The sequence below is a fragment of the Rana temporaria genome, chromosome 5, assembly GCF_905171775.1.
Source record: "Rana temporaria chromosome 5, aRanTem1.1, whole genome shotgun sequence".
Lineage (NCBI taxonomy): Eukaryota > Metazoa > Chordata > Amphibia > Anura > Ranidae > Rana > Rana temporaria.
In genome coordinates, this window is record NC_053493.1 from 45667618 (window position 1) to 45694995 (window position 27378).

Sequence of the window (27378 nt, forward strand, 5' to 3'; positions counted from 1 at the left end):
ATTTACGCTACACCGACGTAACTTTGTGAGCAAGTGCTTTGTGAATACTGCTCTTGCCTCTCAATGTTACGTCGGCGTAGCGCATATGAGATGCGCTACGCCCGCTTAAATGTACGCCGCTCTACGTGAATCTGGCTGAGCGTCTTTATTTATTCATGCATATACGGTATCTACTTTACATCCTACATTTCCTTTTTTTTTTTTTTACAGATGTTCAAGTGGGTTTGATCGTCACCGGCAAGATTGGGTAGAAAATGGATGCCCAGATGAGGTAATGTAAACCGGAAAATCTTCTTTATTTTCCAGATACGGTCATGTTTAGCACCATTGCCATTGATCAGTGTAGTACCTCCTGTTATATTGGTGGTTATTGCAGCCCCCCTCCCTCCTCTACATTTGTTATTAGTGCAGTCTCCTTCCCTCCCTTCTTCATTACATTGATGGTCAGTCTAGTCCCCCTCTCTGTTACATTGTAAGTCAGTGTAGTCCTTCCCACCCCCCACCCCCCCTATATGTGTTCAGTATAGTCCCCACTCTTTACAATGGTGGTCTGTGTTTCCCCCTCCCCATTTACATTGGTAGTCAGTGGAGTGCCTTCTTTCTGCTTTACATTGGTGTCAGTGTAGCCCCCCCCCCCCCATTACATTAGTGTTCAGTGTAGACCATCACCTCCATTACATTGGGGGACATTGTGAACATGCCCCCATTAAATTGGTGGTCAGTGCTGCTTGCCTCCTCTATTACAATGGCAGTCAGTGTAACTCCCCCATCACATTGATGGCACTGTGAAAGGGCTCTTAAAGCGCCTTAAAAATAACCCAGTGTGAAAGGGGTCTAAGAAGACACGGGGCCAATGAAATTGGAGAAGTGGTTTAATCTTAAAATGTGTAGGGGGTGTTTCACTGTCAGGGCGGTAAGGTCCGGATGTGGAATTCACTTCCAGGCATTGGCTGGCGCTGCTGTCAATCACATCCAGTAACGCGGCGTGCCGAGGGGCGGGGCCGAGTGATACAGTGAGTGGCTATGGCCGCTTGCTGTATCACGGGACCGCGCCCGCAATTACTCACCACCATGCGAGCTCTCTCGCATGACTGTGGTCAGTACTTTCGGAGGAAACCGAAGACAGCCGCCGAGGGACCCCAGAAGACGTGGATCGGGGCCACTCTGTGCAAAACGAACTGCACAGTGGAGGTAAGTATAACATGTTTGTTATTTTAAAGGAAAAAAAATAATATTTTACTAACCCTTTTAATTTATAGTACTTTGGTAAGCAAAAAAGCATATACCATACATGTTTGCTAGGAATTCTGCTTTAGTATTTACTGTATATAAATAAGGACATATAAAAATTATTGATTATATTTAGTCATTTCAACAACTTTATTTTTTATCAAAGATGAGCCCCATGCAGATATAAAAGACACGTATCCTTAAATGTATTTTCTTTTGAAATACAAGTAGTGTAGGTCCCTGAATCTGACCTGGTGGAGAGAGCAGAGTGACAGAGAGATGAGCTCATTACTGTGCTACTTCTCCTTTCACTGTCCAGTCACAGGCTGGAGCAGGTCCAGGACGATCTTGGCTCAGAGGAAGTGAGTTGAATGATGCTGGCCATCAGACTGAGGACATCAAGCTGCAGAAAAAAGTAATGCAAAAAAAATCTGGATTGAACCTGAATATTGCAGCCAAAGTTGATTTTGTTATTTTATTTTTTTATATAGGCTCTTCATTTTTATCTTGGATTGATTTCTGGCTGTAACAATAAAAACTAACAAAAAGTGTTACTAATACATTCATGAAAATAAACTCCTTAAAGTGGAGGTTCACCCGAAAAGTTAATTTTTAACATTAGATTGAGGCTCATTTTGTCAAGGAGAATCGGGTAGTTTTTTTAAAATCTAAGCAGTACTTACCGTTTTAGAGAGCGTTCTTCTCCGCCGCTTCTGGGTATGGGCTGCGGGACTGGGCGTTCCTATTTGATTGACAGTCTTCTGACAGGCTTCCGACGGTCGCATACATCGCGTCACGTTTTTCCGAAAGTAGCCGAACGTCGGTGTGCAGGCGCCGTATAGAGCCGCACCGACGTTCGGCTTTTTTCGGCTACTCGTGACGCGATGCATGCGACCGTCGGAAGCCTGTCGGAAGCCTGTCAATCAAATAGGAACGCCCAGTCCCGAAGCCCATACCCGGAAGCGGCGGAGAAGATCGCTCTCTAAAACGGTAAGTACTGCTTAGATTTTAAAAAAACTACCCGATTCCCCTTGACAAAATGAGCATTAATCTAAGGTTAAAAAAAAATTTCGGGTGAGCTCCCGCTTTAACAAGAATGTATACAAAGACAAAGATCTATAAGACACATGCTTCCAAAATAAGTAATTCCTCAACAACTTGCCCCTTTGAACACCTTTGCATTCAATCCATTGTTTCTTGAAATCGATGAACATCTAATTATTTCTTGTTTTGACGTCCATAAAAATAAGGCCGAGTTCTGCCTGAGAGCTAATTAACGATTAGATGGTTTTTGCTAAATGGTTGTTAGCGAATGCTGGAGAGCGTCATTTGTATTCCGAGACTGCTGTATACTTTTTTGTACCTTTTCCAGACTAAAAGCGTTCACGTATGACCCATTGCTCCGTACAGGAGGCTCAAAGTGAATACTTCAAACTCTTCACCACTAATGGATTCATAATGGAAGCACAGTTCAGGGAGAGATAATGTAACTCTTTAACCCTGCATAATGCCGCATAATGACATTGACCATACATTTCACACACACAACTTACATTATTTATCCTTAACACCAAGTTAAAGACTGTGTTTCTTTTCTCTGACAATGTTTTCCTGGAAAGACAAGAATTGTCAAACATTGTTGTGCTGTCCCTTTAAATAAAATAATAAATGAAAATATACATTACTCTGCAAAGGATTTAAAGTGGTTGTAAACCTTCGTGTTTTTTCACCTTAATGCACCTTGCAGTCACCGCCCCCCCCTCCCGAGCCCCTGTTTTACTTACCTGAGCCCCGAATTTCCGTGGGCACGATGCTTTCCCCAGGTCTTGTCGGCTCGTCATTGGATAGATTGATGGCAGCGCAGCCATTGGCTCCCTCTGCTGTCAATCAAATCCAATGACGCGGCCGCCGGGGGGCTATGGAAGCCGATTGTATGGCACTGGAGCGCGCCCGTAAGCTAACCCCCTCGGGAGAGACCTTCCCAGAGAGGGTTATCTATTGTGGGGAGGAGCCGCCGAGGGACCCCAGAACCGGCGGATCGGGGCCACCCCGTGCAAAACGAACTGCACAGTGAAGGTAAGTATGACATGTTTGTTATTTAAAAACAAAAAAAAACAAAGCTTTAGTACCACTTTAAGCAGGTGTGAAAATTTTTTAATTGAGAATGTGTTCAGAAATAAAAGTGATAATGGTTTATTTTTATCAATTAACAAAATGGAAAGTAAATGAACAGAAGAGAAATCCAAATCAGATCAATATTTGGTGTAATCACCCTTTGTCTTCAAAACAGCATTAGTTCTTCTAGGTACACTTGCACATAGTTGTTGAAGGAACTCGGCAGGTAGGTTGTTCCAAACATCTTGGAGAACTAAACACAGATCTTCTGTGGATGTAGGCTGCTTCAGATCCTTTTGTCTCTGTGTGTAATCCCAGACAGACTTAATGATGTTTAGATTAGGGCTCTGCGGTGGCCAAACCATCACTTCCAGGACTCTATGTTACAGTTAATTGTGCCTGGGCCCATTGCGCCTCAGCAGTCATGTGTTTATGCTGTTTAAATATCGATTGTCTTAGTTTTAATAGGAGTTCTGTAATTTTTCAGGTTGTCAGTAAAATATTTTTTTAAGACAAAGGGTGGTTACACCAAATAATGATTTGATTTGGATTGCGCTTCTGTTCATGAACTTCCCATTGATTAATTGATCAAACAAATTAACTATTACCACTTCTATTTCTGAAAGCGTTCTTAATTTACAGCATTTTTTTCCCACCTGCCTAAAACTTTTGCTCAGTACTGTATGTATACAAAAAAAAAGAAGAAGCTGCAAAGGCAGAAATTTCTTTTCAAATGTGAAAACATTTTACAATCTTGAATGAAAGCACATTTGTTATTTCCGTAAACATAAAATCAATCGGAGGTCTATTTAACCCCAACTTGCTTTTGTTTCCTAATTTATTTATTTATTTATATACTTATTTGTAATGACAGTTCTTTTTTATTTCATTTTTTTTCTTCCATTAGTCAAAAGATAAAGTATGCGAAGACTTATTTCCAACTACCCAAGTCCCACATCACACCACTTCTGGACCTCATGGCACAACCGTCAGACATTTTACTACAACGGCAAAGCTAACAACATCACACCTGCCAAGCAGCCTCCCCACAGAAGGTAAGTTGGAAAATATTTTTCTTGGAATGGTGAAGCTCACACAGGTCCGTGTAAGGCAGTGTTATGATTGACATAAACACACACAAAAGCACAGGTTGAATTGGATGGACTGGTGTCTATATTCAACGTTACAAACTACTGTATGTAACTACAGGGGGTACCCGGGTTGCAAACAAGATTTCTGTAGGTTTGTTCTTAAGTTGAATCTGCTTGTAAGTCGGAACAGGTACATTTTTTAAGTGTTTTTTAGCTTTTTGGAAAACATAGGGAAGGGTTATCACCCCTGTAACATTTGTTTTGCTGTCTGTGCCCCTGTTGAGAAGATTTCACCTCACTTTCTGTCCCAATAACAATTGGATTTTGAAAATTTAGGCTTATTAGGGAGGCAAGGATTGGTGATAAAGCATCAGTGGAGACACCTTTTTCCCATATTAACTTTTACAGTAGAGAATTTCCCTTCCCTGGGGTAGATTTCCTCTCACTTCTTGTTGTCTCCCTCTATTTGTAAGTATGATTTGTTTGTAAGTCGGATGTTTGTAAGTAGGGGACCCCCTGTATAGTTATCTATAGTTAAATCCTTTTTGTTTCGTTTTGGATATTGAAGTGAAGGGTTAAAATCGTGTTGATTTTTTTTAGTCTCCTTGACCAATTGGAGAGATTTACCCATTTAACAGGAAGTGAGAAGATGTCTTTCCAAAATGGAGGAGAATTCCTCTTAAGCCGTGTACACTCGATCGGATTTCTGATGGGAACAAATCTGATGGATTTTTTCGTCGGATATCCGATGAAGCTGACTTTCATCAGTCTTGCATACACACTATCAAAAAATAACGCGGCGATGTAAAACACTACAACGAGCCGGAAAAAAATGAAGTTCAATGCTTCCGAGCATGCGTCGACTTGATTCTGAGCATGCGTGGATTTTTCTCCGATGGAGTTCCACACAGACGATCGGAATTTCCTATCGTTTTTTTATCCATAGGAAACATTTAAAACATGTTCTATTTTTTTACACTGATGGAAAAAAGACTGACGGGCCCACACACGATCGGTTTGTCCGATGAAAACCGTCCATCTGTCTTTTTCCATCAGACAAACCGATCGTGTGTACGCGACTTTAGAACAGATGTCCTCATTAGAAGAGCTCTGCTGATAATCATAAAATGCTGGATTCCCTAAACTCTCTGTATTGATGACAAAGAAACTGTTTGGCTAGCTATACATTTTAAAGCTTGTCTCCAAAAAAATGCACTATTTCCAATGTGATTAATCTATTATTAATTTAAAAAGTCTACAAATATAAACCTGGTTGCCTGGCTAAAATTCTGGTCATGTGACAGTCCAAGAACTGTTTTCCTCTAGAAGGTAGTATGGGAGGGTCTGGCCTTCAATGGGCACCTCACTTTCTGGTGACGCCCTTCATGGAGTGCTGCCCAATGGTGACGTGTTTGCTGGTGATGTGGGTGTTGGCCAATGGATGCCACAAGTGTCAATCACAGGATCCCATAGTCTTCTTTTGTGACATCACAACAAGAGTGGACTCACAACTGATCAACAGAAAGTATAGGGAGGTATCATTGATCACCAGTGACCAATGCCAAAGATCAGGTGACAGCAGACTTGGGTGAGTTTTTCTGGATTTTAGGGGCTAAAAAAAATACATAAAACAGATTGGCTAGGAACAAGTGTGATTTACTAGCATTCAGTCAACTGTATTGCCGTGTACACACAATCGGTCAAACCGATGAGAACGATCTGATGGACCGTTTTCATCGGACCAAACCGATCATGTGTGGGCCCCATCGGTTATTTATCCATAGTTAACAAAAAAAATCTTGTTTTAAATTTTAACCGATGGAAACCTAACCGATAGAAAAAAAACGATCGTTAGTAGGCACAACCATCGGTTAAAAATCCACGCATGCTCAGAATCAAGTCGATGCATGCTTGGAAGCATTGAACTTTTTTTCAGCACATCGTTGTGTTTTACTTCACCGCGTTCTGACACGATCAATTTTTTAACGAATGGTGTGTAGGCACGACTGACCATCAGTCAGCTTCATCGGTTAACCGATGAAAACGGTCCATCAGACCGGTTTAATCGGATGGACCGATCGTGTGTACGCGGCAAATGAGTTTATTCAATGTGATTTGGGTGCATATTAATAGGAACATATCAGTGATATCTCTAATTTTGCAAAATTTGTCAGCGAAAGGCATCACTCTTTTCAGTGACTTTGGCTCTTGATGGGGTTATCCTTGACATATCATGCACTTAATGACAAAGAAATATTAATCCTGCCTTCCAGCAAAAAAGACCCACTAAAAATTCAGCCATTTCTAGGAACCTGATTACTTACCATGACTAAGGTAGTTCAGATATACCCATTAACATTATTCGTTAGTAATCAATACCACCCCCCCATTCTTCAATAACGACACCAGTTCGGCCTTTTATTAAATCAAAAATCTAATATAAACTTGAATATTAATAAACACTCCAGATCGAAGAAGAAGAAAATGATTGCAGATCCTTGACGACACCATCACCCACAACTTTGGAGTCTTTGATACTGTAAAGCTAAGTTCAGTCCCCAGCCGCCATACACTGCCTTGAGGACTATACTAACTGACCACAGACCCCTACCACCCTAACACCCGGTCAGTCAAAACTGAACAAGACCAACCGGAGGACTCCATACTTTCACCAATCGACCAATGTTTTCGACCCTCGTCAAGGACCTCAACCTCTAACCTTTCCACTTGGGCTAAAAATATCAACTAATCCAGGCCACCAGGGTGGGCAGGAGGGCGATTTCAAATTGCAAGTGACGTCCCCTTCAATCCTCCCCCTGAACTACGATCTCTCCTCTCCTCCCATCACCCCATCTGCTCGTCCATTCAAGTAAGAGCACTGCCGTCTAAAACCAAATCCCCTAATTTTAACCCACAGCATTCCACCTTGTCATGCATGCCCTTCGCTTATCCTCTGTTAAGCTTCATGCATTTCTTTCGTTTTGGATACTACTGGCTTCTTTTCACACCAATGTACCCTGGTTGGGAGTTACCTCTTTGGCAGTGATATATTGAATGAAAGGGGCATCTGCACACGCAGGTAGAATATAAACTAAGCTTAAAACATGGCAGTTAAAGGCAGGGACTTAAAATACCAAATTACTACTTTGGGTTTGAAGAGCTCAGACAGAAAAATTGCTACACCCTCACAGGAAGGACATATATATACTCCAGGTCTTCTACTAAAGCCTCAAGACTCCTTTCCAAAAATTGTGTCTACCAGTATGAAAAATATAGCTTTGGATGTGAATTTTTTTTAGTCTTGGACATCATTAACACCCCCACTAATAATTACATTTATTTTTCTCAGAGATCTTGAGAATTTAGTAAATATTTTTGTAAATTAAAGAGCCATCATGTTTATGAAACTGTAGTTATGATTATTTTACAGTATATCTATATCCATTTTGTTTTTTTGGGACATAGTAGAATATGGCTAGAATTTTTATTGCTGTCTGCGACTCCATTTAAGAGATTCACTTTTACCATTTTTCAATTGGATTAAAAAGGCAAGGGAAATCTTCTAATCAGGACAAGTTTCTGGTGACAACTAAAATGAAATTCGTCTTCAGAGGGAAAGAAAAAAACGCTAATTTAATTCTAATCCCAAAAGTTTTGACCAATGGCTGAATTCTGTGAATTACAGCAAGATAAAGGGGAGGGGAGACACAAGAGAGGAACACAGCAAAGAAGGAGGTGAAGGGAGAGAAAATAGATGATACAGGGAACAGGAAACAGCACCACTCACCTTTAAGTACAACCTCCACCACGTTTCTTCAAGGTGACCAAGATTAACCTGTATATTTTAGAATCGTAGCACTGCCCATGCTTAGATTTTTTCTTAGAAGTTGAGCAGGGTGTGGACGGGGCCAGTTTCTTGGTACCCAAGATAGAATAAAGGTACACTGAGACCAAGGAAGGTGACACACTTATTATTTGTGTAAGTAGATGCACAGTGGCTAGCACTTCTGTCTGTTGGCACTAGGGTCATTGGTTTGAATCCCAACTACGACACTACCTGCCTGGAGTTTGCATGTTCTCCCTGTGCCTGCATGTGTTTCCTCTGGGTACTTCGATTTCCTCCAACCCTCCAAAGACATGTTGGTAGGTTAATTGGATCCTGTCTAAATTGGCCCTAGTGTATAAATGTTAGTTAGGGACCTTAGATTGTAAGCTCCATGAGGGCAGAGACTGATGTGAACGTAAAATATGTATGTAAAGCACTGTGTAAATTGATGGCACTATATAAATGCCTGTAATAAATAATAATAATAAATAATGTAACAAATAACTTGTGGAAGACAGCGGCAAGCAGTTCCAGACAATATGGCAAAGGAACCTTAATATCACAGGCAACCCACGTACAATAGCTCTTAAAAATGTTGGCAGTATTTTAACATAATCACTTCACTTGAAAGATACTCTGATTTGGTTTATATTATCCAATCAGCATCTAAGGGAAGAGGGTGGCTGATAGGCATAACAGTGGTGTGGGAGCCTTTAGAGAACTGATAGGAAGGTCCTTGATCCAACTCTCTAGAATTCCCAGATAGCTGAGCCAGGTGTGGCATTCTTGTACTATTCCTCCTCTCCCTAGCGCTACATACTAGTCAGCAGGAATACTGTTCATACACTATCCAAATGCTTACCAACTGCAGTGGGACAGTGCTATTTATTAGCATTGCCCTTAATAAAGATGGCTGCTTGGGTCAGCCAGTGCAGAAGCATCCAACTGGACTGTTTCTCCCTTGATGGCACCTATGGAGGCTTCAGAGGAAATAAGCTCCTCTCAACTTCCATTCCCTTCTGCACAGCAGCCAGCTGATAATCTCCACCTACAGTGGGGAGGACAAAATGCACCTGCCTACACCTGCCTGTATTGGCAAGTTGAAATATAGGAGATCTTATTGGAGTTCTTTAAACTATAAAGAGAAAATGTTGGTCTCTTACTAGCCAGACTGCTCTTTGGCACTGAGCTGTGAGCTTTGGTGAAGCTTGGTCCATCTTTATGACCCTTGGTTGTATCCACCATCATGTATGCAAATAAAAGTGGACATCTGGAGAGTCAGGGTCATGCTGCTTTCAGGACTGTGGAGCTGTTATAGTTACAGCCCTGCATGTCTTATTTTTGCCTTTTAAATTATGAATATGCCATACAACCAAGCATAAAAGCAAACAGAGCATTGATCAGATTATGCTTTTATAGCAAATACAAACATTCTCATGGCAGCTGATAGATCTCTTTCAATAAGCATTTGGCAATAAAAGAATGATATGGAAGAGAGCTTAGCAGTGCTGTAAATAAAACTAATACACCATGCACAGTACTAAAGGAAATATAGCTGATATAAACAGTGTGCTATGACAAATAGTACAATGAAACGCTGTATTTTCCTTTTTTGAAGCTGTGGCCTTTGGAATATTTTAAGAAACTGAATGGCATATAAAAACTGTTGATTTTAGCTATTTATCACTGAACTGAATATATACCACCATTTCTACGTAATGTGCTTTATTACAAAAGGTATGCTTTTAAAAAATAACCTACTAATTTCTAAACATCTCCTACACACCATATACGCAGCACCCTTCTAATATCCGCTTTATGATTGTTAACTTACAATAAATACAACAGATGGGCCATAGGAGCCGATGGGTGATGTCACATCACCACTCCTGGGTATTCCAGCCATTGGCGAGCACTCACTTCTCCCCTGCAGCTGCCACTGGCTGACACAGGGGATCGCGTGACCCAAGTGGGCTGAAAATAGGTAAGTTAAAGTGTTGTAAAGGCAGAAGGCTTTTTATCTTAATGCATTCTATGCATTAAGATAAAAAACCTTCAGTGTGCAGCAGACCCCCCCCTCCCCTAATTTTTATCTGAGCCTAACTCTATCCAGCAATGTGCACGAGTGCCTCGGCAGACTGGGACTCCCCCTCCTGATTTGCTGAGACACAGTAGAAGCACTATTGGTTCCCGCTGCTGTCAATCAAAGTTGGTTAGCCAATCAGGAGAGAGAGGGGCGGGGCCAAACAATGGCACTGTGTCTGAATGGACACACAGAGCTGTCGCTTGGCTCGGGTTTCCCCATAACAAGCTACGTTTTGTGGGGACACTTGGCAGGAGGAAGGGGAGAACAAGGGACCTGAGAAGAGGAGGATCTGGGCTGCTCTGTGCAAAACCACTGTTACTGCGACAAACTGTGCCACCTGCCTGCCCTCTCTTGCCTTCTCCACCATTCATAGAACTTGTATTGCTACACTCCCACAACACAATGCATTTTGTGGCAGGCAGTGGAGCAGTTAAATTACATAATTCCACTGCATATTCACAGAACACAATGCATTGTGTGAGTGTAATAGTATACATTCTGTGAATGGCAGAGTGGGCAGAGGGGAATGGGTAAGCGGTGCAACAGAGGAGTAACTGGAACCTTCAGGGCCCCGTAGAAACAATGAAGTGCCCCCCTGACCCCATGCAAGGGCCCTTTCCATTGGTCCTCAGGTCCTTGCCACTGGTCCTGGTGCCCTTCTACTGATTCCAGGACCCTTTTCCCCCATAGTGGGGCTCTTTGTTATGGTCCTAGCAGCAGGACCCTTTCACGTGTTCTGCAGCGGGCCCCCTTCCTGCATAGTTGCCAACCTTTCCAAAAAAAATTCAGGGACGCCTTTTTTTTCTTGTTTTCTGTCAGCCATTTTAGGCAGAGAGCGTATAAACACCTTTGCGCCGGCCATACGCATATATGTGCCCTCCCGCCAAGAGGCTGCATATATGTGTACCAACGTGTCAACAAAGCTGTGCTGAGAGTGTGCACCAGCGGGTTATGTAAAGCTTCTTGCAATTAGAAACATTCTGATCATGTGACCACTGTGACAGCCAATCGCGGTGGTCACATGACCGCAATCACCACCCCCCGGAATCTGAAACTTCTTAAAGGGATGGGAGGAAAAGCGTTAAGGGGTAATTAAGGGTGGGGCATTTAAAATGGGTGTGATTCTACAAGAAAATAAATTTTTCAGAAGGAAAAACACTGCGCTAGATAAAAAGATGAAGTGATGAACACCAAAAATAAATGAATGAATATTAAGCTGCCAGTACCAAAAAATCGTGATACAAAAAATTCCTAAAACATGTGTAAAAAATAGTACAGCGCTCAAAAAAACAAGTGAAAAAGATCTAAAATAATAGATCTTAGATATACAATATTGAATAGTGAAATGAGAAAAAATTCTCTCACTGGAAGATAGAATAAAATAATGTGACAAAAATAAGTGAATATAAGAAAGTCCCGCTGTGTGAATGTAACATCCAAGATATTTCAAAAATAAATAGAATTAAGTCCTTGCAGGATAGATAATTCCTTGAAAGGAAATCCGAATGGACACCGAGAGAGGATAGAAGGAAATTCATCCACCAGGAAGAAACCCAAATGTGGTAATGTAGTCACCATTACAGTGATCTCAGCACACCTGAGGATTTTAGGTCTCCCTCTGGACCCTCTGTAAGATGTATGAAGTGGTGCCTGTGGTCTCGGATGGTCAGAAAATGAAAAAGAGGACCATAGCGTAATACCGTAAAGAAACGACTCCTACTTGCAAACAGAAGGAGACAACAGGAAGTGAGAGGAAATCTACCCCTAGGAAGGGAAATTCTCTTCTGTTAGAGATGTCTCCTGTCCACTGATGCTTTATCACCAATCCTTGTTTCACACAAGTAGTTGACCCTTTTACTGAAAAAAGTGGTCAAATGTGCTTCATAGCAAGTTGGACTTTGCTATTAACAGATGAAATAAGCAGATAATGGAACAACCTCATAACCCATGGAGACTCAGGATGGCATATACAAATAAGAAGATAAGGTCCGAAATAGTGTAATCCCATTTATTGAACTTAAAAAATTTAAAATAAAAAGCCAAATGGCTGCTTACTTTAGGAGGCCCGGCACTGAGGCTGGATGGCATAGAATCAAATTGGTGGAGATGGTCCCAACTCGTGTGCGCTGGCGTGCGTTCCACCCTGTACCGCAGTGAGCCAAAGGGAACCGGAGGTGACCTCAGTACGTGACCAGGTGACGCCTCTACATCCGTTTCGTTTGACGCTTACTGAAGACGTGTCAAACTAAACGGACGTACCCCTCACACACACCTCTGCACCTCCCAGCATCCTTTGTATCCCTCCAGCACACCCTTGTACACTGCAGCAAGGCTTTGCAAGCACCAGCACGCTTCTGTTCCCCCCCAGCACATCTTTGTTACATGATAACCGATTCTGTCCACCCCCCTGGGTGTTAAGAACTTTTAAAGGGGATGCCAGGGTGGGCGGGATAGAGATTAAAGCCCAACTCCAGTAAATTTGAATATCCTCCCGTGCAGTGGGACTGCCCACACTGCAAGGGTTAACTGCATCTAGTTTAGGGGAGAGGAGAAAACTTTTACTTACTCAATCATCTGCTCCCCCAGCAGATAGCAGTCCCTCGCACTCCAGCGGTGGACTGTCCTTTTGGCGTCATCACGTCAAAAGCAGGGCTGTGGACCCTGCTTTGATCTTGATGACATCAGGACTGTAGACCACTGGAGCACTGGGGGGAAAGACTCCATGGGGATCAGTCTAGCAGCACGGGTGGATCTTCTTTTCTATGTCCCCTAGACCTGAACGAGCAATTAACCCTTGCAGTGTGGTCACATCCCTACTGCATTGAATTTTTACATTTCCCGGGAGTTGGGCTTTAAAGTAAATCTAAACCCAAGAACAAAAGTATAATATATTTCAGCTTAGCAGTCCTTGGATATTGAAGCTGCATTAGTCTACTTTTTTTTTTTCTTCAGGCTTTTTTCATTTATTTTTACCTGATGATCCTGTCTGTAGTAAAATATTTTAAATCCTAGAGGGACCATGCTCACTCACTATACCCTATCTATGGACTAGGACAAGACTACAGAACACACACACCTCTCCTCTTCACCACACCATAGGAGGGAGGTGTCTTGTAGGTAGTCGTAACATAGGTCCTGATAACGTTGTTTTGAAAATATAATGCAAAGTGCACAGAACAACACTGGATTTCTGGCCATATCCGCAGACTTTTTTCTTTTTACATTTTTTGCACTTATCAAACAGATATAAAAACCTTGCAAGGCGCTGTCGTTACTCGTTAGGGTAAAATTACCAATAATTGCACATATATATATATTGTAAATAAAATGGTGTGAATAGAATAGACCCAGCTGCCCCTTTAAGTGTAAAAACTTTTCCAACTTGACATTAAGTTAAAAGACAGGCTCTAATCTTTTAGTGCATAATTATAATTACTCGTGAGGAAGCGTATTGTGTAAAAATGCATAGAAACTGAGCTGCCGGAGTCACATTCAGTCTTCTACCCACGTCGTATGCCGGCTCTTGGAATACACGCTGGCTCTGGCATCACGATCGGCGAAGCAGGATACAATAGCAGTCGAGTGGGTTGTGCCGGTGCCCTATTGGCACCCACAAAATGTGAATGTGTATTTTTACTATTTTTGTTGGACTCCACTTTATAAATAAAGTATACTGCACTATGATTTGTTTCTGGGTTCTTGTTTACTCATATGAGTGAATGGGATTTTAAGACAGTGCCATCTTAAAGCTGGATGGTATTTTAACCTTCATGGAGAAGATCTACAATCAAATACACAGGATTTAATACATCAGGCTTGTAGGCTGCTTATCAGCCGCAGCCATCTGGTAAGTGTATATTTCACCTGGGCACGTGGAGAAGCACTTTTTCAATTAAAAGAAGAAAAAATTATTTTACAATTAATATAACAGTATGGTGATTGGGGACTTTTTTTGATATAAATATCTTGGCCTTCACATAAAATCACAGAGATTGTTTATAATTATGCACTAAAAAGCTAGCACCAGTCTTTTAATTTTTTATCAAACAGACATAACAAAACCACATGTCATTGGTATATTTAACAGATCAAAATAAAGGAAATAAGAAAAGTTTATTGTTGTAGTTTACATACTCAGTATTTGATTCCACTTTATATTGTGCCTATAACAAATAGCTGTCATGTTTCTTTTTCAGATGACACAAAGATTGCGCTACACCTCAAAGACAACAGAGGTAAGGCTTGGTTTGCTGATATTGTAATGGCTGGTAGACATGTGTAGATTGCAGAACGAAAAAAAAAAAATTGTTTTGTTTCGGATAGATTTGTTATGTTACTAATTTAGTTTCATAATGGAATTCGTTTACATTGGTTTTGGAATTTGTTTAGTTTAGTTTTCATAAAAAATTAGTTTAATGTATTTGTTTTCAAATGAATTCCAATGTGGCTTCCCCACTGACAGATCAATGTGAAGAAAAGAATGCCAGTAATTGCCCAGCAATATAAAAATGCTAAAAAAAAATGGCATAGGGTTTCCCTTAAAGTCCATAACAGACCTAAGAGCCTGGTATGGACTGGGGGAGGGGGGACCCTACACCGTTTTAAAAAATAAATTCTGTTGCTGGGCAATTGCCTGCATTCTTTTCTTTACATTCATCTGTCAGTGGGGAAGCCGCATTGAAATTAATTTGAATAATTTTTTTCTAAACGGCGTAGGGGCCCACCAAAATCCATACCAGACCCTTATCCAAGCATGCAGCCCAGCAGGTCAGGAAAGCGGAGGGGCGAACAAGCGTCACCTCTTGAACCATACCATGTTACATGCCCTCGACATGGGGGATGGGTGCCATGTTGATGGGAACAAGGGCCTATACCCGACATCCCTGGACTGTGGCTGTCGGGGTCTGCAGGCAGGGGGGCTTATCGGAAGCTGGAAGCCGCCTTTAACAAGGGGGCCCCCAGATAACGCCCCCTATGTGAATGGGTAGGGGTACATTTACAAAAAAAAGTGTCAAAGAGTAATAACCACAAGAAACTGTTTTTGACAATTATTAAAAAAATAACAAAATAGCGTCCCTCTATGTAAATCACAACACCCACCAGACCTGAAAATTAAAACGCTCCACCTCTTGGGAGGCCTCCCTCCCAAATGCCTGCTCTGCGCTTTGACAGTTCTTTTTTTTTTGTGTCATAAAGATTTTATTGAAAAAGAAGAGTTTTTACAGGCATCTTCAGCATCATCATCAGAAATAAGTCAAAACATACAGACCAAGGAGCTTCATTTGCATGTAGGACACAGGTACATATAGTGCATTCCTAGAATATCCAATCAGGACTGCAGTAAATAACATGAGCAGCAACATATGTAACATACAAGTTAGGTAACCTACCCGGCAATAAGGCTTATGTGAGTCTAGACTAGCTCCCATGAATTTCGTCCCGGTAATGTAGACCAATGGGTCTACCATATCCATTTTAAATCTTTACATTATCGCTTCTTTCCCGGAAAAGATCCAAACCCCTACAGGAGTGGAAAGAAGTAACCCCTAAGGCAGGTCTATCTCCTCACTAAACCTTACCAGTAGATCCCGTACAACTTAAAGAAAGGAGAAAATAAAATGGATGATCAGTAAGGGGGGGAAGGGGGAAAAGGAAATAGAGGGGAGAGAAGAAAACAAAAAAAAAAAAAAAAGGGGGGGGGGGGAGAATCATTGACAGGAATTCTGAATGCACGTATTCGGGAGAGGGGGTGGGAAAACCACCAACTACCCTCTCCGGCTTCTATATCTAGGTATCAGTGCAGGTCCACCAAACCTTTCGTTTTTTTCCCGGACTGGGCATCAAAGTCGCTTTTAGCTCACAGTCTGTGTAAGATCACGGTAAGCCGAAGAATCTCGAAACTTAAGCCAATCATCCCAGATATATGTAAATCTGGAAATTCTATCTTGTGCGTTGTATATCAGCTCCTCCATCGCTGAAATGTGGTCAATGCGTGTCACCCACTCCTTAATAGATGGTGACCTCACAGCTCTCCAGTGGACAGGTATGCAGAGCCTAGCTGCATTAATCATGTGTATCGCTACTGATCCACTGTATCGTTTCTTGGAGATTTTTTGCTTTGACAGTTCTTATAGGCAAGGGGCAGGGCCACCCAGGTATGTCACCAGTGGCACCACCCCCTTTTTAACGTCACATTGACGTTCTGCCCCCCCTGCCAGAACACACCGATCATTAGCAGTCATTGGCTGGTTTTCCAGCATTCTCCTTCGACAGAAGCTGGTTTGTGAGATCAGCTTCTGCTGGATAAGGACCTGTACACACAGGCCAAATGTTGGCTGGTTTCTACTTTACTGGCTGATTTCGGATGATATTCTGCCCATGTGTCCGGGGCTTAAGAGCTAGGCTTGCCATAGATGAGTCTTTTTTGCCAATCAGACATTAGGCTGGTTTTAGTAATTTTGTTTATCTATTCTAACTAAGGAGTGTGGGAACACAATCATTTTGTTTGCAGCCACCTAATAGAATTAAGTGATTAAATAATATACATGTAATTGAAGAGGTAGTGCAAGATAGTACATATTTATTTAGTTCTTAAGCAAGGTGTATGAAGGAATCTTTCCCATTGTGCTATTGTATTCTGACAGAGGGATGTCTCCGCTGTCAGAATACACTGATCATCCACTGATTGAATAACAATTTTCCAAAATTCCTGTTTAGGGATGAGCCGAACACCAGAACCTTCGAACGGACCGACCGTTCACGCAAACATTAAAGCGGGGGTTCACCCTAAAAAAAAATTCTAACATTGCATGGAGCCGACCTATGAGACCTCACCGACGTTCGGCTTCTTTCGGCAACTCGTGACGTGCAGTATGCGCAGGTCGGAAGCACGTCAATCACAGCCTGTGATTAGGAACGCCCACTCCCGCGGGGAAGCCGGGGGTGAAAATAGCCCTAAAATGGTATGTACGCAAAAAAAAACAAAAAAACAGCATACTGTCGGTCTCATAGGTCGGCTCCATGCAATGTTAGAATTTTCTTTTAGGGTGAAACCCCGCTTTAAGAACCCCATTGACATCGATGGGACTCGAACTTTCGATTTCAAAAGTGCTCATTTTAAAGCCTAATATGCAAGTTATTGTCGTAAAACATCTTTGAGAACCCGGGTCTTGCCCCAGGGAACATGTATCAATGGAAAAAAAAGTTTTAAAAACAGTCGTTTTTTCTGGAGCAGTGATTTTAATGATGCTGAAAGTGAAAAATAAATAAATGAAAAATTCCTTTAAATATCGTACCTGCTGGGTGTCTATAGTATGCCTGTGAAGTGGCACGTGTTTATAACTGTCCCTGCACAAAATGAGATTACTATAAGAAAAAAGTAATTTAAAAATGCTTGCGGCTTTAATGTAATGTCTGGTCCCTGCAATATGGATGAAAATCATTGAGAAAAATAGCACAGACACAGACAGTACACACACCATGTAGCTTTAGGTGCACACTGCAGAGGACACGGGCAGTACACACACCACGTAGCTTTAGGTGCACACTGCAGAGGACAATGGCAGTACATACACCTCATAGCTTTAGGTGCACACTGCAGAGGACACGGGCAGTACACACACCACGTAGCTTTAGGAGCACACTGCAGAGGACACAGGCAGTACACCACGTGAGAATACTGCAGCTAGCACAATCACCTGCCTGCCTCTCAGTAAATTAGGAAGAGCGGATCTAGCTAAACTATACAGTGTTTAAATATATATACAACACCTGGGATGCATATATATCCTCTACACACTGTAACTTTAACTGACTAGCCTGCCTGCTCTAGTCAGGCAGGCCTACAAAAAATGATACTCTCTCTCTCTCTGTCTTCTCTTTCTTAACCACCGCAACACACTACACAAGGCCGACCTGCAGGCGGCCTTTTATAGTATGGGGCGTGTACTAAACCCCCTGAGCCATAATTGGCTAAAGCCACCATGGCTTTGGCCAATTAGGGCTCTCCGTTTTTTGCAAGCTGTGATTGACCAAGCATGCGGGTCATAGTGCATGCTTGGCCAATCATCAGACAGCAATGCACTGCGATGCCGCAGTGAGTTATGGGCCATGACACGCCACTCGAATTTGGTGCGAACGGCCCAAAACTTTCATAATTCGACGAACGATCGAACATACAATGTTCGAGTCGAACATGAGTTCGACTCGAATACGAAGCTAATTCCTATTCCTGTTCAACAGAAGTCGATTATTAGATTGACTTCTGCTAAATGGGAACTGCTATAGATGGATTCAAATTCCAATTTTGATCCATCTATGGCTAGCTTTAAAGATTGATAGTTACCTCTCTAGTTCAAAAGCACAGTGAGACTTTTGCATTCTACCTCGGAGAAGGGTGAGGCATTTCATGACCTCTGTATATAGTATGGATCACAAAAAACCTTTCCAAGCACATGCATGGCTTTTAGTCTTACAATTCCCTGCTAAACTATATATCTTCTCCATATTTGTGGGCCTGGTGGAGAGTTCACTATCTGAGCAATTTTTGTCAGTAGTTAAAAAACTGTTTTCCAAAGATAATTTCATATTCTGTATCATTCCATTTACTAAAAAAATTCAGATTTTCTAGTGGTTACCTTAAGAAAACCATATCCACAACTGGACATTTTACTGCATATAACCAAACCGCAACATACTCTATTATTCTGTGCATGAGCAAATGTAGTTGCCTTGTTCACAGAAGGGGTTATCGAGTGAAACCGTAGCAAAGAAAAATGGAGATATTGATCACAGCTTTCAGATTCCAAGTTCACAAGTTCACAGCCATTTTTTCGAACTGTCCTGACTTACTGCAGTCTTATTGCCAATTGTACTCTCATATGTATGTGGCATACGTGAAATTAACAGCCCCCGTTTTCATCATAGAAAAGGGAACAATAGTGTGCGGCCGCAGATAGGTTTTTAACTAAGAAATCATAATTTCTGTCAACTTAAAATAGAATTTTAAGCAAAACCTAATTACTCTTAAAAATGTTCCCTCCTAACATCTGTTCTAATGATATATACACTGCTCAAACTATACACTGCACTAGATGGGCAACAATGAGACGACCTCCAAAACAGGAATGTTTTTTCAGGTGGAGGTGTCTGACATTTTTTTCCCTACACATCTTTTCTGACTGTTTTTCACTAGTTTTGCATTTGGCTAGGGTCAGTGACACTACTGGTAACACGAGGCGATACTTGGACCCTATAAAGGTTGCACAGGCAGTCCAACTCCTCCAGGATGGCATATCAATATGTGTCATTGCCACAAGGTTTGCCGTGTCTCCCACCACAGTCTCAAGAGCATGGAGGAGATTCCAGGAGACAGGCAGTTACTCTAGGATAGCTGGGCAGAGCTGTAAAAGGTCCTTAACCCATAAGCAGGACCGGTATCTGCTCCTTTGTGCAAGGATGAACAGGATGAACATTGTCAAGTATTTGTATTTGACATATCAACAGTAGCATAATAAATGTAAATAGCTGAACTATGGCATCCCCAAAGATTTCACATTTATTGACATTATTAAAAAAATCTAGTCCATACACACAAACCAAATTGCAAAAAGAGGGGATGGGAGTGGGATCTCATTCAGTGAATGCATGAGGGTCTCCGTAAGGTGTCTGTCCCGAGAGCTGTGGAAGAGTGGGCCAAAATGCCACGGTAACCACAAGGGACCAGTTTCACATCATACATGTGAAATGTATCGGTGGATTGGATTAATAACCTTTAATATATAATTCCTTTATAGATTTCTGGTCAAAAAATGGTTCTCCTGACAAATTAAACTGAGATTCTCAAAATGTATTGAGAATATTCATGATTTGAATGTTTTATGTTAATATGTCGTGACCCGACGTAAACAACGTTTTTTTGGAATGTTTTTTTGGAACTGCGCATGCGCCGTCCCTGGGGGTATCCCAGTGCGCATGCTCGAAATTAAACCAGAACCCGCCAATGCTTACGACGGTGACGTCATTCTACGCAAATTCCTATTCGCGAACGACTTACGCAAACAACGTAAAAAATTCAAAATTGTACGCGGGAAGGACGGCCATACTTAACATTGAGTACACCTCAGTATAGCAGCTTTAACTATACGCCAGAAAAAGCCAAACGCAAACGACGGAAAAAAAAGCGACGGGCCGACGTACGTTCGTGGATCGCCGTAAATAGCTCATTTGCATACTCGACGCGGATTACGACGGGAACGCCACCTGGCGGCCGCCGAAAAATTGCATCTTAGATCCGACGCCGTACGCCTGTCGGATCTAGCCGAGAAGCCGTCGGATCTTGTTTTGAGGATTCAAAACAAAGATACGACGCAGGGATTTTGAAATTACACCGGCGTATCGATAGATACGCCGGCGTAATTTCTTTGTGGATCTACCCCTCTATATTTATGTAATAAAATTCAGTGTTTTTATATTTCTTCTTCTGTTTGGAGTTTCTTATGAAATTCCCATGGGCTTTTGTTTTTGCATATTTAGCATATATTTAGATCTGTTCTTGTCATGAAGGTGTACCCTGCCTGTAAACGTCTTTACAAATGAACCGTTATTACCCCATGTGTCTTTAGTCTATGAGTAACCCAGTGTATCTGCCCTTTAAATTATTCAACATAACTGATCAGTGTCGGGAAAACAAAGAGAGGAAATCAATAAAATAACCAAAAGAGCTGCTAAGATCTGACTTTCTTTCATGTGAGAGAACATGATTTATGAGAACAGTTAGCGTGACTCAACTGTATCAAGACTTTACCTCATTATGGATTCACATCCCGAGGGCAGATTACTTATATTTGATACAAAACGAAGGCTTTAAAGCCTCATGGAGCCAAATCAGTAAACAGGTTTCCCATTTGTGTTTTAAAACATACCTTCAAATCAGAGAACTGGCTCTTCAAAAAGACTTCAATTATTCATTGCATTTGGTGCCAGCAAAAGATTTTTTAATAAGATAAAATTCATGTTTGCTGTGAGCAAAACTTCAATGCAATCTGTAAACCTTGCAGGCATCTTTAATAGTTTCGAACGTGATGAATGTCGAGTCGTTAATCCCTTCAAGGCTAGATTTTGTAAAAGTGTAATCAGGAGGACCTGTTTTTGGAGCAGGGAAGAATGTGATTAATCAATAAGAGCTCTTGGAGAGCTCCTTAAAAAATATTTGGCAGTTTGGGCTTTTGCTGTGCCACGCTTAGACCATGTGGTGACCATTTTGTAATCATCTTACAGAAGCAGGTTCTATTCAAGCTCTATGAAGACTTCTAAAAATGAAAGGTCTCCACTTGTTGGTGCATGCTTACGCTCGCCAATTCTCTGATAAATACTGTAAACTAATAAGATAATGCAATTACATACATAGGCCCAGATTCTCAAAGACTTACGACGGCATATCTCCAGCCCCCCCCCTTGCTTTCCTATTTCAAACTGTCCATGTTAGATGGGTTATATACTGTATGTATAAGCTATTGAGATTTGAGCACAGGTATATCAGGTATCAAGCACATCCTTAGCAGTCTGGTCAGTTTTGTAACTGTGCTGGGAGCACAGCCAGCCTGCCCATCCACCAGTGGTTCGACTTGTGTTGACACCCCGCCTTGCACAGCCATTCACTGGGAAGATCATTGCATTGCTGCTTATCACCCTATACTGACATGTCCCCCTGCAGTTTCCACCCCCCACCTCTCTAAGCCAATCATGCAGAGGTTATGTAATTACTCCTGAAAACTGAAAAAAAAAACTCAAAAGAGGCGGGATTTTTAAGGCAACAAATATTAAACTCAAAAAGTCATAAAAAATATATGGATTTATTACAAAATATAAATACAATAGAAAAATGAAAAATATACAATTCACAAAATAGCATAGAAATTTATAAAAAGATTGGATTTGAAAATATATAACAATGATACTGTCTGTCCTATGATGCCCATCACCAAAGGGCCGATGGCAAATAAGACGGAAAATCCGACGCGTTTCGAATGTGAAACATTCTTCTCCAGGGTAATTTACAGTATCAAATCTAGAATAAATCAAAATACAAATGAATACATATTAAGCATCTGGAAAAATAACAATCACCATCCCCCATCCAAAGATGTAAGGGTAATAATGACTCACTTTTCCTTTAAGAAGTATGTACTCAGTGTCTCGGGGTGTGCCCCTCACGGTGCCCCCAAGTGGAGGTATTCACTTTGGTTACCATGCATTCAAAAATAGCTCCTCATCCCTACAACCCATAGGGGGGCAGAATGAACAAATTCAACGAATGGCATAAAGGTTCCCTCACCCTCATGTCAATGTATCAGGAGAGAGCAGAATAAAAACCCCCATAAAAAAAAATTTATAAACAAATGAACAAAAAGCAAGGAAAAAAATAAATAAATTTGTGATTACTCCTAAAAAAAGAAAAAACGATATAATGATATATACTGAAAATATATATATATACACACACGTATACACACTGGGCCAGATTCACATAGAAATGTGTTACGCTGCGGCGGAGTAACGTATCCCATTTACGTTACACCGCCGCAAGTTTACAGCGTAAGTGCTTGATTCACAAAGCACTTGCCTGTAAACTTGCGGCGGCGTAGCGTAAATCCGCCCGGCGCAAGCCCGCCTAATTCAAATGGGGCGGGGACCATTTAAATTAGGCGCGTTCCCGTGCCGAACGTACTGCGCATGCTCCGTCCCTAAAATTACCCGACGTGCATTACGCTAAATGACGTCGCAAGGACGTCATTGGTTTCAACGTTAACGTAAATGGCGTCCAGCGCCATTCACGGACGACTTACGGGAACGACGGCCATACTTAACATTGGCTAGACCACCTAGAGGGCAGCTTTAGTTTTACGCGGCGTATCTCTACGGAAACAACGTAAATTTAGAGCGACGGGCAAGGCGGACGTTCGAGAATCGGCGTAACTAGTCATTTGCATATTCTACGCCGACCGCAATGGAATCGCCACCTAGCGGCCGGCCTAGAATTGCAGCCTAAGATCCGACGGTGTAAGTCACTTACACCTGTCGGATCTTAGGGCTATCTATGCGTAACCTGATTCTATGAATCAGGCACATAGATACGACAATCGTATCTCAGAGATACGATGGTGTATCAGGAGATACGCCGTCGTATCTCTTTTGTGAATCTGCCCCACTATTTTTAACTAAATGGTCTGTTTACAAGGAAAGTATTCACATATACTTTAATACAAAGTGTTGGCTGTAGATACAGTTTAAAGTGGAATTTAAATGTACCTGAGCGCCACAAACAGAAAATGCAGGAAGTAAAGGAACAACTCAAGAAATGGGGACTTTGATTTATACCTCCAGGAGTGTAATATAAACGCAAACAATACAGTATTAAAATATTAACACTTTATTCGGACATATCCATTAAAACAGATTAAAATCAATTGTACGGATTAACCTGTGATTCCTGTGTATTGAGATCTAAAAATTTGCTTATAATAAACTTGTTGGAGAGTGGTCAATAGCAAGGTCTGCAGGGCCCGTGGAGAAACACCAATTCTGAGTCACCTCACACTCAAAGGTGACTGCTATGTATCCTATAACTTAAATCCCATCTATACGTGCAATAAAAAGACTCAACTCGACCACTGCTATCGACTACTCTCCAACAAGTTAATTATCATTTATGCTGAGATCTCAGATCCTAAAGAAGCAGGGTTCCCCATGAAACACGTTGACCTAGGCAATTTGATCTTGAGACCACACACCCAGGTAACTTTGCATGGGTAAACTATACAATTGATTTTAATCTGTTTTGATGGATATGTCCGAAAAAATTTGTTAATATTTTAATACTGTATTTTTTTGTTTATATTACACTCCTGGAGTTCCCATTTCTTGAGATGTTCCTTTACTTCCTGTAATTCTAGGGATGATACCTCCAAGAGTATAAACTACTACAGTATTACACACCTCCCCTACACACAGTAGACTTTGTTGCACAAACAGAAAATGGTATTTAATTCAGTTAGTTCTTCTTACTGCAAGTCCTCGGCACTGCCATCTTGGATATTAAAGCTGGTTGTGGCTTCCTAAGGGAATCATAGCCAGGACCCCATTGTGCATACACGAGTTCATGCGGTGCCTTGTGAATGGCCCTGCAACCTTCTGGGATGTGCAACATTACCCAGGAAGTTGCAGAAGGGGAGGGGGCTGGGCAAGGGGCATCATCCTCACCTAGACAAGGATCTTGGAAGTATGGGTAGGTACCGCAAAAAAAACAGTATTTCCCCACATCCCCCCAAAAGACTGTACCTCAGTTACAAGCTGGAGGTGGGAATAAACCTAGGGGACTTTTTCGGTGAAGTTCTACTTAAAAGTAGTCATGTGGCAAATCAAAGATTGGTTTCAAGTAATTGCCCTTCTGAATGAAAAACTATAAAACAGATTCTTGCAAATTGACACTCCCATTGGCTGCTTTGGGGGACTGCAGATCTACAAACTAGACTGATCAATTTGACACCTGATGACAGCAATAACTAGGAGAGTTCTCTAGCTGGGTTATCTGTTAGGCCCCATACACAAGGGAGGATTTATCCGCGCATACGGTCCAGCGGACCGTTTCCACGGATAAATCGTCTCGAGGATTTCCGTGGATTTCTATGCGATGGAGTGTACACACCATCGCATTGAAATCCGCGCCGAAATCCTCTGGCGATTACGTGTCGCGCCGTCGCCGCGATTATGATGCGGCGACGTGCGCGACGCTGTCATATAAGGAATTCCACGCATGCGTCGAATCATTACGACGCATGCGGGGGATCCCTTTGGACGGATGGATCCGGTGAGTCTATACAGACCAGCGGATCCATCCGTTGGGATGGATTCCAGCAGATGGATTTGTTTGGCATGTCAGCAAATATTCGATCTGCTGGAATCCATCCCAGGGGAGAAATATCCGCGGAAACAGATCCGCTGGAGTGTACACACCATAGGATCTATCCGCTGAAACCCATTTGCTGGGATTTTTCAGCGGATGGATTCTGTCGTGTGTACGGGGCCTAACATAAAATAAAATGGGGGAGTCATTGTAGCAATGATCCAGAGTGATTGCAGCATCTGGGAAAGGTAGGAAGGGCACTTTTGAAGTTGGTGAAACAAAGAGCCTGGGAAGGGGAAGAATTCATCAGATGGATGTAGTGCTTGGGAAACAGTAAGGTGGGTATACGCAAAAGAGAGTAAAGTGCATTGGAGGTGAAGGGATCTCCATTCTCTTCTGCAATTTACAGCAATCACAAAGGAAGCCATAAAATGAATGTTTACCTTTCTAAAGCTCAGGAGTACAATGCAGGAGACTTTGAAGGGTCACATGTTGCCCATAGGCTTCCAACTGAGCAACATTTGTACAAATGAAAAGAAAGTTCATTAATTCATCTTGTTTTCCCTGCCGTCTTTTTCTGCACAAGAGTTCCAATTTAAAAAGAAGACCTATGATGATCTCCTGGATAATTTGTCAGTGATGGAATCTCTTGTAACAATGAAGCAACTAATTAGAATGTGAATCATTAAAATGCAAGCATGGACACCAAGATCATAACACAGAAACCTAACTGGGGGCACATTAACAAAGATGCATGTAATGAGTTATAGGGAAGAAGATAGGACAGCACTGTCATCTGTCTAGGTAGGTTCAAAGGAAAACATTTTTAAGCAGAACAAGATACAAAGATCAATTATATAAAAATAAATTCCACAGCAGGTACAGTATACAAAACATATAAACTGTACCAGAGGAAATTATAACAAATATACTGTTTATTTGATTAATTTAATTTTTTTTTGTTTTTAAATAACAATTTTTTTTTTTCGTATGTCAATAAAAACAAAACAGCAGTACACATGTTCAGATGTAGTAAACAGACAAAAATAGAAATAATTATATCAACTTGTCTAAAGTATACATAGTGCAGGTGGGGGAGGGATATCAACCTCTGATCTTCAATATTACACATTCCAGCAGCAGTGGAATTATTTCAGATCAACTATGTAATGTGCAGCACTTCGATATTGATATCTAATTTAAATGTACACACAAAACAACCAAAAATAAACGAGAAACAGAGAAAAGAAAAGAAGGGGAGAAAGGAAAGGGAAAGCCAGATAGGGTAGAACACCAAGGTACCTCAATGACTTTGTCACTGGCTCACGGCGGGTCCTCCAGAGAATGCCAGACATCGTTGTGGTCGTCCAGTTTGTCCCGTATCCTGGCCGTCATTTTTTCCATTAACTCTACGTCTTTGACCCTGGCGTAAGGGGCCTCCTGGGATGGGGGCACTGTTTTCTTTCAGTGGAGGGTTATTAAGCACCTCGCTGCTGTAAGGACATGAGGAGTAGGTTTTATAGGGTTTAGCTATTTTTGGTTGAGAGAGACCCAGGAGGAAGAGTTTCGAGGTCATGGGTATGGGTGTCTCAAAGAGGGGAGACAATTAATTTAAGATTTTAAAAATCGAATCCAGTTCAGCAACAGGTTAAATTCACAACTCATCTTGGACACAAGATTTGGAGATTTGTCCACTAGGAACCAAGAATGTGCCAGTGAAGTGAACCTAGCCACACTCCACCCAGAAAAAAATAATCCAAAGTAAGGGAAATCTTCTCTTAGTTATAACTGCAATAGATGTCTTCATTGAAAGACTTCCCTTTACCTCCTTCTTTGGTAACTTGGCTTCCCATCTTCTTCTGTCCTGGTAACAGTAGCTACCAGGACAGACAAAGAGACTTTTTTGTCCCTGGGTGACTACGCTCGCCTACACTGTATCTTTGGAGGAGCCATGGTTGTCACCCTAGGCTGCATTCTTGATTTATTTCCATTACATTGGGACATGGGAATTAGTCATTTACAGAAGGTAACTTGGATAGAAGATAATGTTGTTTGTGATTTCAATTCAATTCACAGGGCTTGAGAGGGACACTGTATTTCGGGCAAGATCAACAGATATTTTCTGTAC

The 27378-nt window shown here is 41.6% G+C and overlaps 1 protein-coding gene across 1 annotated transcript in view; it reads left to right on the plus strand.

Moving 5' to 3' along the window:
- PLXDC2 (plexin domain containing 2) overlaps positions 1–27378 on the plus strand; it is a 696254-nt gene that overhangs the window by 622257 nt on the left and 46619 nt on the right. Inside the window, exons 10-12 of the mRNA XM_040352492.1 lie at positions 211–271; positions 4253–4400; positions 14545–14583. Coding sequence (XP_040208426.1) covers positions 211–271; positions 4253–4400; positions 14545–14583 — 248 coding nt within the window. The remainder of the gene's footprint in view (positions 1–210; positions 272–4252; positions 4401–14544; positions 14584–27378) is intronic.